This window comes from Oncorhynchus mykiss, chromosome 17 (assembly GCF_013265735.2).
Source record: "Oncorhynchus mykiss isolate Arlee chromosome 17, USDA_OmykA_1.1, whole genome shotgun sequence".
Taxonomy (NCBI): Eukaryota; Metazoa; Chordata; class Actinopteri; order Salmoniformes; family Salmonidae; genus Oncorhynchus; species Oncorhynchus mykiss.
The window spans coordinates 70657794-70674994 of NC_048581.1; the positions used below are offsets into that span (position 1 = coordinate 70657794).

At 40.9% G+C, this 17201-nt stretch overlaps 1 protein-coding gene across 1 annotated transcript in view; it reads left to right on the forward strand.

Annotated features, from left to right (window-relative positions):
- The first annotated feature begins 13857 nt into the window (after positions 1–13857).
- Positions 13858–17201, forward strand: part of LOC110494491 (synaptoporin) — a 41332-nt gene continuing 37988 nt past the window's right edge. The window contains exons 1-2 of the mRNA XM_021569605.2: positions 13858–14177; positions 14340–14405. Coding sequence (XP_021425280.2) covers positions 14160–14177; positions 14340–14405 — 84 coding nt within the window. The 5' untranslated portion in view covers positions 13858–14159. The remainder of the gene's footprint in view (positions 14178–14339; positions 14406–17201) is intronic.

Here is a 17201-nt window from a genome sequence, read left to right on the forward strand (position 1 = left end):
TAAATATGAGTTACGTCATATCCACAGGACCTGTGTGCTCTGTAGAGGCGAGAGAACCGCATCAAACCCATCCCCTGGTTTGTTCCACCAGCACAGACAGACCTTAAAGAATAATAATTTCCCATTTATTAAAACCATGTAGGCCTGTGTGTTTCAAGACTCCTCTCTCAGAAGTGTTGGTTCCCAGGATAGACTACCTTTTTTTCACACAAACATTATTGTCATGGAATCCTTTTCTACTGTTGGATAGTAGCTACTACACAACTTCTATGCTAGGTAATGAGAGGGAGCCCCTACTGGTCTGTTATTTCCAAGTAAAAATTACACTCCCTATTCTTTATCCTTCTATTCTGTCAGAAACATTTCATTATTCAATATTTGCCATATTTATAAGCACATTTTTGTCATTAAATAATTCATATTAAATGTACTCAAGTAAACCTATCCACCGTTGTGAAATAAAATGTACGGTAAGTGAGTGAGTGACATTGGACTACTTCTCTAGCTACCATCTTTATGTTTGAGGGATGAATTGAATTGATGATACCATAGCTCGCAATACCACCCCAATCTCCCTCTGTGATTCTCCTCAGTCAGTTAATTAACACAGTCTCTGTTCCCAGACTGAATAAGCAGTGTGTTGATGTGCATCCAGCTAACAGAACTGGCTATGTGAGGAGAAGATGGGGAGTACAGCTGATGAGGAAAACCACCCTTTCATTTGACTGGATGTGTTTGGCAGCCTGTCTCCAGGTTATCAGTGCTCTGGAGTCACAGGGTAGGCTCTATCTGGCCTCCCATCTCCTGACACCTGCAAAGTAGATAGAGGCTCTGGTAGTTGTATGTTTCCCAGCGCTAATTTCAGACGGAGATTGACAGCAGCAGATAACCACATAAAAAAATATATAATAAAAATCATTGGAGTTAGGAAGGACGAGCCTCTCTGGCGTCTGCAGTTGATCACTGGAAAACATCTAGTTGATTTATTTCTGAAGATTTAGTGAGGTTTTTTACCCAATGATGTGATTGAACAATGCTTTAAGGGATACATAAAACGGTGTGATAGCTGACATGCAGTTGTACACTGGCAGTAGGGTTCACCCAGGTGGCTTCATACCCCATTTGGCATTGAGCCTACAAATGCATCTTGTCATGTGCAAAGCCATTTCCACATCATGGGTCCTTCAAGGTGCAGACCAGTGGTGGAAAAAGTACTCAACAGTGATACTTTAGTAAAAGTAAAGATACCTTAATAGAAAATTACGCAAGTAAAACGAAAAGTTACCCTTAAAATACTCCACGATTTAATTTAAAAAATGTACGGACAGAGGCACACTCCCACACTCAGACATCATTTACAAATGCTGTATTTATGTTTAGTGATTCTGCCAGATCAGAGGCAGTAGGGATGACAATGTGTTATATTGATAGGTCTGTGAATTGGACCATATTGCCCAAGCATTCGAAATGTAACGGGTACTTTTTGGGTGTTATGGAAAATGTATGGAGTAAAACGTACATAAGGAATGTAGTGGTGTAAAAGTTGTGAAAATGATAAATATTAAAGTACAGATACCCAAAATATAGTACTTCAAAGTGTTTTACTTAAGTACTTTACGCCATTGGTGCACCATGGCTGGATGACAACTATACAGCCAGTCCAGTCCAGACATAAGCCGTACATTCCAAAATAGAAATTTGACATCAAAACAATTAAGAGGTCAGCAGCAGAGAGTTTCCATGGTCATTTATAACGAAGGATTCAGAAGATTCTGCTGCTCCATTTGATGTCACACAAACAAAGCAAACAATCACTGAACATCAAAACCCAGTGATCATTTCCCACTATAGAGCTTACATCTCTCTGATGTAGACCCTGATGGAGGATGAAGAAATTATCCCTGTCCCCGAGGGCCATCACAGTGTTATACAGGAGCACCATCAAGAGCATACTGTCGGGCTGCATCACAGCCTGCTACATCAACTTCACCACCACTGACCACAAGGCTCTACAGCGGGTGCTACGTTCAGCCAAACACACCATTGGGTGCACACTGGTGTCGTAGGATGGCCAAGAAGATCGATCATCAAGGACCTCAGTCACCTGAGCCACAGCCTGTTCTCCCCACTTCCATCACTCAGACGGGGGCAGTATAGGCGCATCATGCCAAAAACTGACAGACTGGCCATTAGATTCTACCCCCAGACCATCAGGCTGCTGAATAGCCACCAACAAGCTACATGCTCCCCCACCACCAACCCCCCAATAGACATGTATCATTGCTACAGTTGTAAATATGTATTTATTGTTATTTTTATTATTGTTTCATTCACTTCTCTTTTTTTACCTGCACTTTTGGAGCTCTGAGTTTAAGAATTGCACTGTACCCTGCAATTACATCTGCGACCCTGTGCATGTGACTAATAAATAATCTAATTATTAGAATTTGAAAGCGACATAGTCATGGCCCAAAGCTGAAAGCCAATAATCAAATATTCTGTGACATGAAAAAGTGCATATTGTCAGGTAAAGAATAGTGTTAGGATGAATGCATTTTGTTTAATTGCAAACAATGCACTGGAAAACGTCTTTAAAGAGATAAGCATCCGATAATTGTCCGTCATTGTCACGAGAATAGACCCATTCCTTCCCCACTGGATTAGTTGCCTAGCAACATGTGGGCTAAACCTGCTGTCATAGAGTCGACTTCTCCTGGTGCCCTCAGAAGAAATCTACTGACCAATGACAGATGTGGGAACAGCTCTGTCTATCAGAGGCATCTGGGTAAGCGATTCAGATTTTTTTAACCTGACTGTTTTCACTGTATTTCAATCCGTGGCAAGAGCTCAAATGACGTGTGTAGGTCTACTCAGAGCCATATGGAAATGACTGTGGGTCTACTGTAATATGTGTGTGTGTGTTTGTGGTTGAATGCACATGTTTGTTTATGAGTATTTCATACATGTGTTACTGCATATCACCAATCTTAGTTTGAGGCCATCATCATAGACTGTGCTACAGCTCCCCCTCCTCTCCCTCTCTCTCGTTCTCTCTCTGTCAGTGTTTTCCCTATCGTGCTAGTGTTAATCCTGATTATGTACGCTGTTTTACTGGTGCAGAATGAGACCAGGGTTAATGCCATTTAACCAGACATATTTCCAAATTCCCGGCTTTTGTTTCAGTGTCTAATTATGTTTCATTTCTTTGTGTTTTTGCAGGCGCATGATTGTAGGTTTGACAACTAACTATGAAAAATGTGATGGTGTCCAAAATGACTGAGCCATGACATTTCACTGCAGAAAATAAGCAAAAAAGCGTCAAGCCTGTCAGAGGCCAAATACTGTATCTCCCATTCTCCTATGAAGAAAAATGTAGTGAGACTGTTAAACAGCAAATCACACACAGGTGTTCAGATACTAGTCCATCAAACACTATTATAAAGACCATGAACGCCTCAAGGCAATGCACAGAACTTTCTTAATACCTATGAAAAGAATAGAGGAAAAAACGGTGGTTTCACACAGAGGAGAGGGGAGGAAGGACATAGACAAGCAGAGAGACAATCAAATACATGCTCCTCTGATCTTCATCAAAATATACTATTGACCGCAAAGCTCACCATTGGAAACGAGAGACAGACTATGCAATATTGTAAACATTGGACGTGCTCTGGGACGCCGGCCAGTTGTACAGTTGTTGCTCTGGATAAGTGACTGGCCTACTCTCTGCTATAATTCCTCCAATAGGTGCAATATGAAAGAGGCTTAAACAGAGGAGAAGAACAGTAATTGTTCCCAGTGTCACTGTGCTGTCTGCTCCATCCACACCCAGAGAGTGCAACACTGCTCTGTGCTCCACCAGCTTAACACAGCCTGCTCTGGAACTGTCTTTCATTACATCACTCACCCACACAGAGAGAGAGCTGAAAAAAGGTCACGACAAAGGCACACTTTCCCTTTTAAATGAACACTTTCTCCGTTGGTCGTTCGGGGTGTCTCTTGAAAAATGACAATGATAGCTAGGTAAGACATGATGACCTGCTTTAAGAATGTGAAGCATTGCATTCCTGAGAAAACGGTGGCATCAGTGGTGGTAGGTCTGCCATTTTAAGGTCCAATGCAGCCATTTTTTATCTCAATTTCTGGGTAACAATAAAGTACCGTACGATGATTGTTTTCAATTCAAATGGTCCAAAAGAAACATGAATTTTGCCAGGACTGTCTGGGAGTGGTCTGAAGAGGAGGGGGAAACTGAAAAGTAGCTGTTATTAGCAGAGAGGTTTGGAACTCTTTCTTATTGGTCTTTTATCTAATTTACCACCTGGTGATGTCACCAGGCAGGCCAAAACTCCATCCCACCAAAACAAGCTGACATTTCAGGTTTCAAACAGTTCTTACACTAAAAGGACATTATCATAATTTTCACAATTTCACAGTATTATTCTAACCTCATAGCGTGGAAATATATATAAAACACAGAAAAATCCAATGTTTGATTGCGGTGGGCCTTTAAAAGTAGGTAACAGTTAATGACAAACTCCTAGTGTGTGAGACGCTGTGTTGTATGTGATCATGCTTCCACATCTTTGTTTTGTTTAAGGAAAAACGTATGTTAACGGTTACTTAACATTAGGCCTTCTGCAGGGGTCTATAAAGGTAAGCAGCCCTGAACTTAGCACACCGCACAGTAAAACTGCCACCTAGTGTCTAGGAAACTCAACAGCAAGAGATCCTAATTCAGATAGGCAATGGGTCGAGGGAGATATCATTGACAGTTTCCTGTATTTATTTATATCATGCAGTTGTCTGAAGTAAAAATATATATATATATAAAATAAGGACTTTACACTCTATGTTGATGATGGAAGAGCAAAATCAAAGTACTCATCTCTCATGGGCAGATTCTGCGAAGTTGACCAAATTACACAAGATTTTACTTCTGGGTTAACCGAGATTAGCACCTTACAGTTGTTTTTTGTGTGTGTTTGTTTGCCTGTATGATGAACATAACAGTACTCCACAGTAGAGACTCAATGAATATGAATATAATACCTCTTGTCAGATCTCTAGATTATGGTTAAATCAATGAAAAATAATGGTTTCATGTCCCTGATGATACATGTGTTACTGTATCAGGTGTGGTTATGGGGGCAGGACTGATTTGTTTTTCTCAAGTAGGCTACACGTGTTAGGGTACAGGTGTGAGTACTGTGCTGTGGCTGGTCAGCACATGTGCTAAAACACACTTCTGGTCTATTGCCCTAGAGGAATATGAGACTAAACTGAAGAGGACGTGACAAAACTGAACTAATGGATACTGTGTATTTTCTTATAATACTGCCTGCCCAAAACCAGAGAGGAACACACAACATAATCCTTCACTCTTAACACATTTACTTGACATAACTCCCTTTTAGGGATATTTTTGCTTTGCCATCATCATCCCAGGATTATAACTGTACATTTACAGACTCTTTCTTAGGCTGAAGAAAAACAATTTTAAGTCTGTATAATCCCCAGCTATTCAACTAAAGCCTCTGATATTTTCCCACCTCTTTTTTGTGTGACCAGCAGGGGGCGTTATGACTGTAATGTCTTCTTGACATTGGGTTAATTGAGACACTGTAACTATGGTGACAAAGACACCCCACACTGCCACTGGTCAAAGCTTTATATGATCAATTAGTTTAGCTTTTATGTTATTAACACTTTAATTGGAGATCTAATCTACTGGCTGCGTAGGCAAATGTTGATTAGAGACACAGAGGTGTAGATCGTCGTGGCTGGTTCATTTCTAATTAAACCTTAATGTGTTTGTTGATGCTCTTACTGTCTAGTTTTAATTGCCCCGCCCTTATGGTGAGGAGTTGACAAACAATGTTTCCAGTCATTTTGACTACTGTAGTAGAAGTTAGTTGCCAGTTGTTTTCAAGTCAGCATTAATATTAACATGGTTATAACAATCCTACCAGTATCTGAATGATCAAATTTCACTCTCCCTCTGTCTCTCTTATCACACACACACACACACACACGTACGCACGCACATACACACACACACACACACACACACACACACACACACACACACACACACACACACACACACACACACACACACACACACACACACACACACACACACACACAGCTCCTCTGTCACTCTCTGGTCCCCCAGGTACTAAACCCAGGTGTGCTCGTTTCTGCCTCTGCAGCACATTTGCAGTTTGTCAAGGTATGTGTGATGTGTTTGGACACCTGCCAGTGTGTGTGACAGATTCTCCTTGATACTCCCATCCAGGGGAACCGAAAGGATGCTGTTCCAGCACCAAGGAGTCTCCCCTAAAACCCCAAGAGGATTTTGATAGGGATAAGACAACTCCCCATAAGAGCTACAGTAGACAGTAGGTGGGCATCACTTTAACATGACAGTTATCATGGCACAGAATCAGCCCTATTCACCTCTTCTCAGAATCTTAACGTGCAGGAAGAAATCGAGTGTGAGTGAGCGGACACAGCTGCGATCCCTGCAAAAATTCCTTCAGTTGCTTTGCATCTATTTGCAGCCTTTTCCCAGCATTCTCTGAGGGGTGGTGGCACTATGTGCTGGTAGAGCGATGCGAGTTGACCTTGGAACGGTCACATGCAGCTTCCTTCAAATGAACAGTGGCTCTTCCTGAGGGGGGCAAAACGTCAATTTTCACATTTGGGGGGGAAAAGCCCCTCTGAATCTTCAGTTGGTGACATGACCACTCTGGAGACTGTGGTCTGGTCTGGTAATTATCTAAATATATATATATATATATATATATATATATATTACAGTTTTTTACAATCCCTTTGGCACTAATTTCAGAACCTTGTGGTCATTTTTCAAAACTCTAGACACAAAACTCAAAACGGTCATCACTTGTAACACAGGCTGTCCAATGTTCAAAACATTGCATTGTGCATTCATATCTTTAAAGAAACCTTGCACTTGCAGAATCATTGGTTCAAACAACTAATTTATCATGAAATACCATAGGACCATTCATTTAGATCACCCACACACAAGATACCAATAGTTTCACTGTGTAGTTGTTCGTACGATCGTTAAATATTGTAGTACAAAATATGTGTTTTATTATGGTACTACACGTAAATACATCACTGTAGAAGGACTAGTAGAGAGAATACTACAGACACAGTGGAATCATTGAACAAAATCTGAAATGTATTGATGAAATACAATAAAATCACAACATAGGTTTCTTTGAATCAAAGCAAAAATAATTAGCTACAAAAAAAGAAAAAAACAACAGTAAAACATCAACTGCAGTGTTCCTCACCTGGCTTACTGTAAAACATCACTGCAGTGTTCCTCACCTGGCTTACTGTAAAACATCACTGCAGTGTTCCTCACCTGGCTTACTGTAAAACATCACTGCAGTGTTCCTCACCTGGCTTACTGTAAAACATCACTGCAGTGTTCCTCACCTGGCTTACTGTAAAACATCACTGCAGTGTTCCTCACCTGGCGTACTGTAAAAAGAAAAACAAAAGATTGATTACTGTACTTCTATATTTCCATCAGCTCTGTTTTGTGGATTTGGCCACAGGTTCTCATCCACATCACAATGGATGTTTTCATTAGCCAAACATCTTGGGAAGAATCTTTGGGCGAATCCATGCCTGACACTCGTGTTTTAAAGAAGGATAGTATGGGGGTAATTTCAGGATGATAAATTGTGGTTGGGCCTGAAACCATGCTTGCACCATTTGAGCATGGTGGAACCTGACATTATCCCACACAATGACATAGGTCATGCCATCAGCTCTACAGACCTGATTTAGCTCATCATGGAAGGTTACATTCGAACTGCGAATCATGTGGCTGCCTGCAACTCAATATACAGAGTATATAGTGTAGAGCGCTTTAGATGTTGTTCGACCAAACATTAGAACGGGCAAGATGAGTAATCTAAGTAACTTTGACCGTGGTATGATTGTTGATGCCACACATGGTGGTTCCAGCATCTCAGAAACAGCTGCCTTCCTGGGATTTTTATGCACTACAGTCTCTAGAGTTTACAGAGAATGGTGCGATAAACAGAACACATTCAGTGAGCGGCAGTTCTGTGGGCAAAAACAGAGGAGAATGTCCAGACTCATTCAAGCTAACAGAAAGGCCACAAACGCTCAAATAACACCTGTTTAAAACAGTGGTGTGCAGAAGGGCATCTCTTAACGTACAACACCGTGAATAATTCATGCTGTTGTGGAGGCAAAAGGGGGTCCTACCCACTACTAGATAGGTGTACCTAATAAAGTGGCCAGTGAGTGTACAGTAATGTCAAATCTGAAAACATGGTCTGGAAAAGTGGTACATGGGACCATAGAAACAGTGTCTGATAAAGAATGATGATAAAATATTACATCCACAGATAATGTAGTCCAATTGGTTCATATTCCACTGTAATTGGCGTCAATGGATCTCGTAATCCTGAATCTTTCATGATCTAAACATGGAATATTTTTAATCAGTTTCCGTAAAACTATGCATTAAGACTAATGCAACAGTTACTTATCATTTTGAGCAGTTGTATCCATTGATAGTAAGATCATTGTAATGAAAGGAATAGACAGTCATCTCAGATGTAATGTCTGAATTGCATTTTGAAATGCTAATACTTTGATTTTAAGTTGTGTCATTTTGAACAGGTGATTTTAGTTCAATGAACAAATGATCTTAGCTTTATGTGTATGGTATCCAAGCAATTGGAAAAAGTGTTAAGAGTTTTGAAAAATGTGCATTTTGATCATTGCTAGTGAGTTTTGTGTCTAGACTTTTGAAAAATGACATCGAGGTTCCGAAATTAGTGCCAAAGTGATTGTAAAAAACTGTATTTTACCAGGTAAGTCAGTTAAGAACAAATTCTTATTTTCAATGACAGCCTACCGGGGAACAGTGGGTTAACTTGTTCAGGGGCAGAATGACAGTTTTTTCCTTGTCAGCTCAGTGATTCAATCTTGCAACCTTTCGGTTACTAGTCCAATGCTCTAACCACTAGGCACCTGTGCTCTGTGGATAAGAGATTATCTATATTAATATCAGTCAACATCAATATCTCCCTATGGTCAATCATTGTATTGACCATTGTTTTACTGAACCTGGCAAGCTTGTAAAATTCTCAACATCTAAAAACCAATGGCAGGCATCCCTTTCAGAAACAGCTGTCTGTGACTTGGCTCATGAAAAAAATCACATCCAACTAAATGGATAAAGTATGCATGAGATCCTCTATTCTTCCTGCTGACTTCTTTTAGATCTTCTGTGGTGCGAAGATTAGCCAATCAGATCTAACAGTTTCCTAATCGCTAGGACAGCACTTCAGGCAGGCAGAGAGAGAGAGAGCGTGAGAGGTAGAGAGAGTGTGAGAGAGAGAGGGAGAGAGAGAGGGAGAAAAGGAGATGAGAAGAGAGGGATGTGTTTGAGCAGGAGAGTAAAACAAGGGGAGAAGGAGGGTTGGAGTGAGAGAAGAGATGTTGTAAAATTAGCCACGCTGTCAGCCTGGTTTTCACTCGTCTCTATTGGAATTATAATCTCTGTGGCAGAATCAGGAATCCTCGCTCACCATCATCTTGCCTGCAGGTAGTTTACAGTCCAGCTCTCTTCTCTCTGCCTCGGCTGGCTAATTAGAAGACAAATTGCTCAACCTTCAGCGGGCTGGCTAGGAATGGCTATCGCATAGAAAGGTATGATCATATCAACAGAAAAAGACAAGGAAAAACAGGGTTCTGTTTCATCACAATAGTCACACACAGAGAATCAAACACATTTTTATGTCAGGCAAAATATATTTCACCCATGCATTTAAATATGACTGTACACTGTGACTAAACAGGAGTACAACTCAGTCTTGGAAACAGTCCCTGCTCCACATTACATAACATTATGGCTTCAGTGAGTCTGAGTCACGTTCCTATTGGCCCTTGGACTGTGTTAAGCCGACAGCCATGCTGACTGTTTGCCTGGGCTTCAAACAGGGGATCCTTCAGTACAACAGAATTCTCAGAACCATGCACGTACAATTGGAATATAGAAGATGAGAGAGGCCTGTAATTTTCATCATAGGTACACTTCATGACAGACAAAATGAAAAAAAAAAAATCCAGAAAATCACATTGTAGGATTTTTTATGAATTTATTTGCAAAGGATGGTGGAAAATAAGTATTTGGTCAATAACAAAAGTTTACCTCAGTACTTTGTTATATACTCTTTGTTGGCAATGACAGAGGTCAAACGTTTTCTGTAAGTCTTCACAAGGTTTTCACACACTGTTGCTGGTATTTTGGCCCATTCCTCCAATCAGATCTCCTCTAGAGCAGTGATGTTTTGGGGCTGTTGCTGGGCAACACGGACTTTCAACTCCTTCCAAAGATTTTCTATGGGGTTGAGGTCTGGAGACTGGCTAGGCCACTCCAGGACCTTGAAATGCTTCTTACGAAGCCACTCCTTCGTTGCCCGGGCGGTGCGTTTGGGATCATTGTCATGCTGAAAGACCCAGTCACGTTTCATCTTCAATGCCCTTGCTGATGGAAGGAGGTTTTCACTCAAAATCTCACGCTACATGACCCCATTCATTCTTTCCTTTACACGGATCAGTCGTCCTGGTCCCTTTGCAGAAAAACAGCTCCAAAGCATGATGTTTCCACCCCCATGCTTCACAGTAGGTATGGTGTTCTTTGGATGCAACTCAGCATTCTTTGTCCTCCAAACACGGCGAGTTGAATTTTTACCAAAAAGTTATATTTTGGTTTCATCTGACCATATGACATTCTCCCAATCTTCTTCTGGATCATCCAATTGCTTTCTAGCAAACTTCAGACGGGCCTGGACATGTACTGGCTTAAGCAGGGGGACACGTATGGCACTGCAGGATTTGAGTCCCTGGCGGCGTAGTGTGTTACTGATGGTAGGCTTTGTTACTTTGGTCCCAGCTCTCTGCAGGTCATTCACTAGGTCCCCCCGTGTGGTTCTGGGATTTTTGCTCACCGTTCTTGTGATCATTTTGACCCCATGGGGTGAGATCTTGCTTGGAGCTCCAGATCGAGGGAGATTATCAGTGGTCTTGTATGTCTTCCATTTCCTAATAATTGCTCCCACAGTTGATTTCTTCAAACCAAGCTGCTTACCTATTGCAGAATCAGTCTTCCCAGCCTGGTGCAGGTCCACAATTTTTTTTCTGGTGTCCTTTGACAGCTCTTTGGTCTTGGCCATAGTGGAGTTTGGAGTGTGACTCTTTGAGGATGTGGACAGGTGTCTTTTATACTGATAACAAGTTCAAACAGGTGCCATTAATACAGGTAACGAGTGGAGGACAGGGGAGCCTCTTAAAGAAGAAGTTACAGGTCTATGAGAGCCAGAAATCTTGCTTGTTTGTAGGTGACCAAATACTTATTTTCCACCATAATTTGCAAATAAATTCATTAAAAATCCTACAATGTGATTTTCTGGATTTTTTTTCTAATTTTGTCTGTCATAGTTGAAGTCTACCTATGATGAAAATTACAGGCCTCTCTCATCTTTTTAAGTGGGAGGACTTGCACAATTGGTGGCTGACTAAATACTTTTTTGCCCCACTGTACAGTATATGTAGCCTACAAGTAATAGAAGTTGCCTAAATATAATGTGAAAAACCCAGCAGAATTGCAGTTCTTGGCACAAACTGTTGCGTCTGGCACATACTACCCCGTTCAAAGGCACATAAATATTTTGTCTTGCCCATTCCCCCTCTGAATAGCATACATACACAATCCATGTCTCAATTGTCTCAAAAATCATTTTTTAACCTGTCTCCTCCCTTTCATCCACACTGATTGAAGTAGATTTAACAAGTGACATCAATAAGGGATCATAGCTTTCACCTGGTCAGTATGTCACGGATAGAGCAGGTGCTCTTAATGTTTTGTATACTAAGTGTATATATAGTCACTTTTGAGGCTTTTAGAGCCATGGTGATTTGGGTGTTATTATTCTGCACAAAGTACAGCAATTTGAGACTGGCAGAAGATGACAGGCTCATCTTGAATGGGCTAGAGTGATGGTCACAAGGGTAGTAGGGTTTGTAGGGTTTTTCTTTATTTTTAGTATTTTCTACATTGTAGAATAATAGTGAAGACATCAAAACTATGAAATAACACATATGGAATCAAGTAGTAACCAAAAAACTGTTGAACAAATCAAAATATATGATGCATTTTAGATTCTTCAAAGTAGCCACCCTTGGCCTTGATGACAGCTTTGTATTCTCTCAACCAGCTTCATGAGGTAGTCACCTGGAATGCTTTTTTAACAGTCTTGAAGGAGTTCCCACATATGCTGAACACTTATTGGCTGCTTATCCTTCACTCTGCGGTCTGACTCATCCCAAACCATCTCAATTTGGTTGAGGTCGGAGATTGTGGAGGCCAGGTCATCTGATGCAGCACTCCATCACTCTCCTTCTTGGTCAAATAGCCCTTACACAGCCTAGAGATGTGATTTGGGTCATTGTCCTGTTGAAAAACAAATGATAGTCCCACTAAGCCCAAACCAGATGGGATGGCGTATTGATGCAGAATGCTGTGGTAGCCATGCTGGTTAAGTGTACATTGAATTCTAAATAAATCACAGACAGTGTCACCAGCAAAGCACCCCCACACTATAACGCCTCCTCCTCCATGCTTTACGGTGGGAAATACACATGCTGAAATCATCCGTTTACCCACATCACGTCTCACAAAGACATGACAGTTGGAACCAAAAGTATTCAATTTGGACTCCAGAACAAAGGACAAATTTCCACCGGTCTAATGTCCATTGCTCGTGTTTCTTGGCCAAAGCAAGTCTCTTCTTCTTGATGGTGTCCTTTAGAAGTGGTTTCTTTGCAGCAATTTAACCATGAAGGCCTGGTTCACAAAGTCTCCTCTGAACAGTTTATGTTGAGATGTGTCTGTTACTTGAACTCTGTGTTGCATTTATTTGTGCTGCAATTTCTGAGGCTGGTAACTCGAATAAACTTATCCTCTGCAGCAGAGGTAACTCTGGGTCTTCCATTCCTCATGAGAGCCAGTTTCATCATAGCGCTTGATGGTTTTTGCGACTGCACTTGAAGAAACTTTCAAAGTCCTTGAAATGTTCCGTATTGACTGACCTTCATGTATTAAAGTAATGATGGACTGTCGTTTCTTTTAGCTTATTTGAGCTGTTCTTGCCATAAAATGGACTTGGTCTTTTACCAAATAGGGCTATCTTCTGTTTACCCCCTACCTTGTCACAATACAACTGAATGGCTCAAACGCATTAAGAAGGAAAGAAATTCCACAAATTAACGTTTAAGAAGGCACACCTGTTAATTGAAATACATTCCAGGTGACTACCTCATGAAGCTGAGAATGCCAAGAGGGTGCAAAGCAGTCGTCAATGCAAAGGGTGGCTATTTGATGAATCTTAAATATAAAATATATTTTGATTTGTTTAACACTTTTTTGGTTACTACATGATTCCATATGTGTTATTTCATAGTTTTGATGTTTTCCCTATTATTCTACAATGGAGAAAATAGTAAAAAATAAAGACAAATCCTTGAAGGAGTAGGTGTTCTAAAACTTTGGACCGGTAGTGTATGTATTTTTTTACATAATACTTATTTTCTTAAAACGGCATTGTTGGTTATAAGGGCTTGTAAGTAAGCATTTCACTATAAGGTCTACCTACACCTGTTGTATTTGACATATGTGACAAATACAATTGGATTTGATTTGAATGAGTAGGTGTGTCCAAACTTTTGACGGGTACTGTATATTTCTACTTATATGACCTTACAATGCGTGGTGCCTCGATCCAACATTAATGCACGAGAGATACAATCACATCCCCTCAACCATCTCCGACGTGGGGAGGAGAGGCAGTTACAATCGGCAAATGTGGACGCCATCGTTTATTTCCGTGAAGCCAATCCCAGTCTGTCTCTATGGTGTTTTATTTTTCAACAAGCCGAATAGAGCTCGGTTTTTTCCGTGCAGTAGCAATTAAAGCCGAGAGTCTTTTGCGCGAGGCACAGACATCAGTCGGTTTGGGTAGCACTGTAAAATTGTGTACGTCTTACTGAACAAGTAGATAAGTATTTTGAAAATGGAATCAGCTAACCAGGTATGTTTATGGATTGTAAATGGTGTTTGGTCAGGTCTCAAAATAATGTGCGTTAAAAGGCCATTATTCAAATTAGTCAAATTATATACTAATAGTTATGGCTATTTGATTAACAATATAGTTTTTGTTTCCATGTCATTGTTGTTGTCATTATTCCCTTAGCTCGTGTCTGTTGGAACGTTTCAAGTGCTTAAATTACCCCTTGGATTTATCCGCGTTTTGGAATGGGTAAGTTGAGTGTTTGCAGAAACACTTATTTGTTTTGTTTGAGTTAACTGAACGATAACATGTTTACAGTAGGAAGTAAATGTATTGATCCTATCTATTAGTGTCTGCCGATATACAGCCTAGCTGTATACATTGCACAGTCGTATTTGCATTTGCTCACTGAACCCCTATGCGATTTCATAATTGCGTGTTTGTTTTGGCTACCTAAGCGGGCTTGTTGTGTTTTTGAGAGTAGCGTTAGGCTATCCTGTACGTTTTGTTTTCATTCATTTCCATTACTCTCAGGTGAAACTTCATAATTGCGTTCTATGTCGTGTATAGTGATGTTCCACTTTCTCTGATGAGGAACCATCCCAGCGCATGTTCAATCAGCGTGTGAACAATTCGCTTTACATTGACCAAATGGTTCAAGTTTATGTAATGAATTGCTGCTCTATTATATAAGGCTAGTGTGGCTACTACTTCGTCTTCACTGGGAGGCTGGTCACATTGGTTGTTTAGGTGTAACGGTTATTCACGGTGATATTTATGGGTCAGTCTTAAAATAGCAGGCAGGTGATCCAAAACGTTCAGTCAGTCAGAGCTCGTTTGTGTGTGTGTGTGTGTGTGTGCGTGCGTGTGTGTGTGCGTGCTCTCATGGAACAAATTTCATCCTGTCACATATGGATAAACAGTAAAGGAAAAGCAGCACTCTAGTAGCTTTGATGCAGTAATGTATTGACCAATGTTTCAAAACACTGCAAGTCACTGGTATATATTTGGTTGCCATAATTCCATTGTAATCATGGGTGGCTGTGGCATTAAATAATTTGTCAATTTACAAATATCAACAATATAAAAGCATGAAGGGATATCAAATTATCATATACCCCTACAATTTCATTTTAATGTTATTTAGGCCTACTTTTCTAAATTACAACAGTGACATGGCACAGGGGTCAGCTGTTAAATTGAAGTTTGTTTTATTTTTTATATAACAGTAGGCAGTCATTGGTTGACTGATGTTTCAGTATATGGTGACTCTTTGCAGAACACACACACACACACACACACAAACAGCTTGAAATTGGTGGCTTCTGGGGCAATGGCTGACAGAGCTCTGAGCATGTAGTGGTGTCACGGTGTCACAGTGACATGGAGATGATAGTTTCACTCTATGAGTGTGTTGAAACAATGCAGAGGAATAGAGGAGGAAACAGCATCTTTCCCATCAGGAGCAGAGTGACACGGAGAGAGCTAACCCATTGACACACTCGGATGCTCAGAGTGGTTAAATTGGTTCAGCTTAATTAGTATGAGTGGCCAGTCAGAAAAAAAGAGATGACCGAGATGTAAATAAAACCAAGTAATCGTCAGTACCTTTACTATTACGGACTCTTATGAGCAGTTCATTCTGCAGAACATCCTGCAGAGAATCCTGAGAAGTGTGTGATAATCTATTACTCAAGTCATATGTCCAAATGTATTCAAAGATCATCAAAATAGGAAGAAGTTGAATTTGACTGAAGTGCATTATTATGCTTCTGAAAGCTATGAATGTATTTTTGCCCCAGATGATCCTTGTTTGCCAGGATAGGGCTCTCAGCAGTCAGTCAGTATTAGGTTGCTAAGAGAAGGACAGAAGTATTTGCTTTCAAATCAAATCAAATCAAATCAAATTTTATTTGTCACATACACATGGTTAGCAGATGTTAATGCGAGTGTAGCGAAATGCTTGTGCTTCTAGTTCCGACAATGCAGTAATAACAAGTAATCTAACTAACAATTCCAAAACTACTGTCTTGTACACAGTGTAAGGGGATAAAGAATATGTACATAAGGATATATGAATGAGTGATGGTACAGAGCAGCATAGGCAAGATACAGTAGATGGTATCGGGTACAGTATGTACAAATGAGATGAGTATGTAAACAAAGTGGCATAGTATAGTATAAAGTGGCTAGTGATACATGTATTACATAAGGATACCGTCGATGATATAGAGTACAGTATATACGTATGCATATGAGATGAATAATGTAGGGTAAGTAACATTTATATAAGGTAGCATTGTTTAAAGTGGCTAGTGATATATTTACATCATTTCCCATCAATTCCCATTATTAAAGTGGCTTGAGTTGAGTCAGTGTCAGTGTGTTGGCAGCAGCCACTCAGTGTTAGTGGTGGCTGTTTAACAGTCTGATGGCCTTGAGATAGAAGCTGTTTTTCAGTCTCTCGGTCCCAGCTTTGATGCACCTGTACTGACCTCGCCTTCTGGATGATAGCGGGGTGAACAGGCAGTGGCTCGGGTGGTTGATGTCCTTGATGATCTTTATGGCCTTCCTGTGACATCGGGTGGTGTAGGTGTCCTGGAGGGCAGGTAGTTTGCCCCCGGTGATGCGTTGTGCAGACCTCACTACCCTCTGGAGAGCCTTACGGTTGAGGGCGGTGCAGTTGCCATACCAGGCGGTGATACAGCCCGCCAGGATGCTCTCGATTGTGCATCTGTAGAAGTTTGTGAGTGCTTTTGGTGACAAGCCGAATTTCTTCAGCCTCCTGAGGTTGAAGAGGCGCTGCTGCGCCTTCTTCACGATGCTGTCTGTGTGAGTGGACCAATTCAGTTTGTCTGTGATGTGTATGCCGAGGAACTTAAAGCTTGCTACCCTCTCCACTACTGTTCCATCGATGTGGATAGGGGGGTGTTCCCTCTGCTGTTTCCTGAAGTCCACAATCATCTCCTTAGTTTTGTTGACGTTGAGTGTGAGGTTGTTTTCCTGACACCACACTCCGAGGGCCCTCACCTCCTCCCTGTAGGC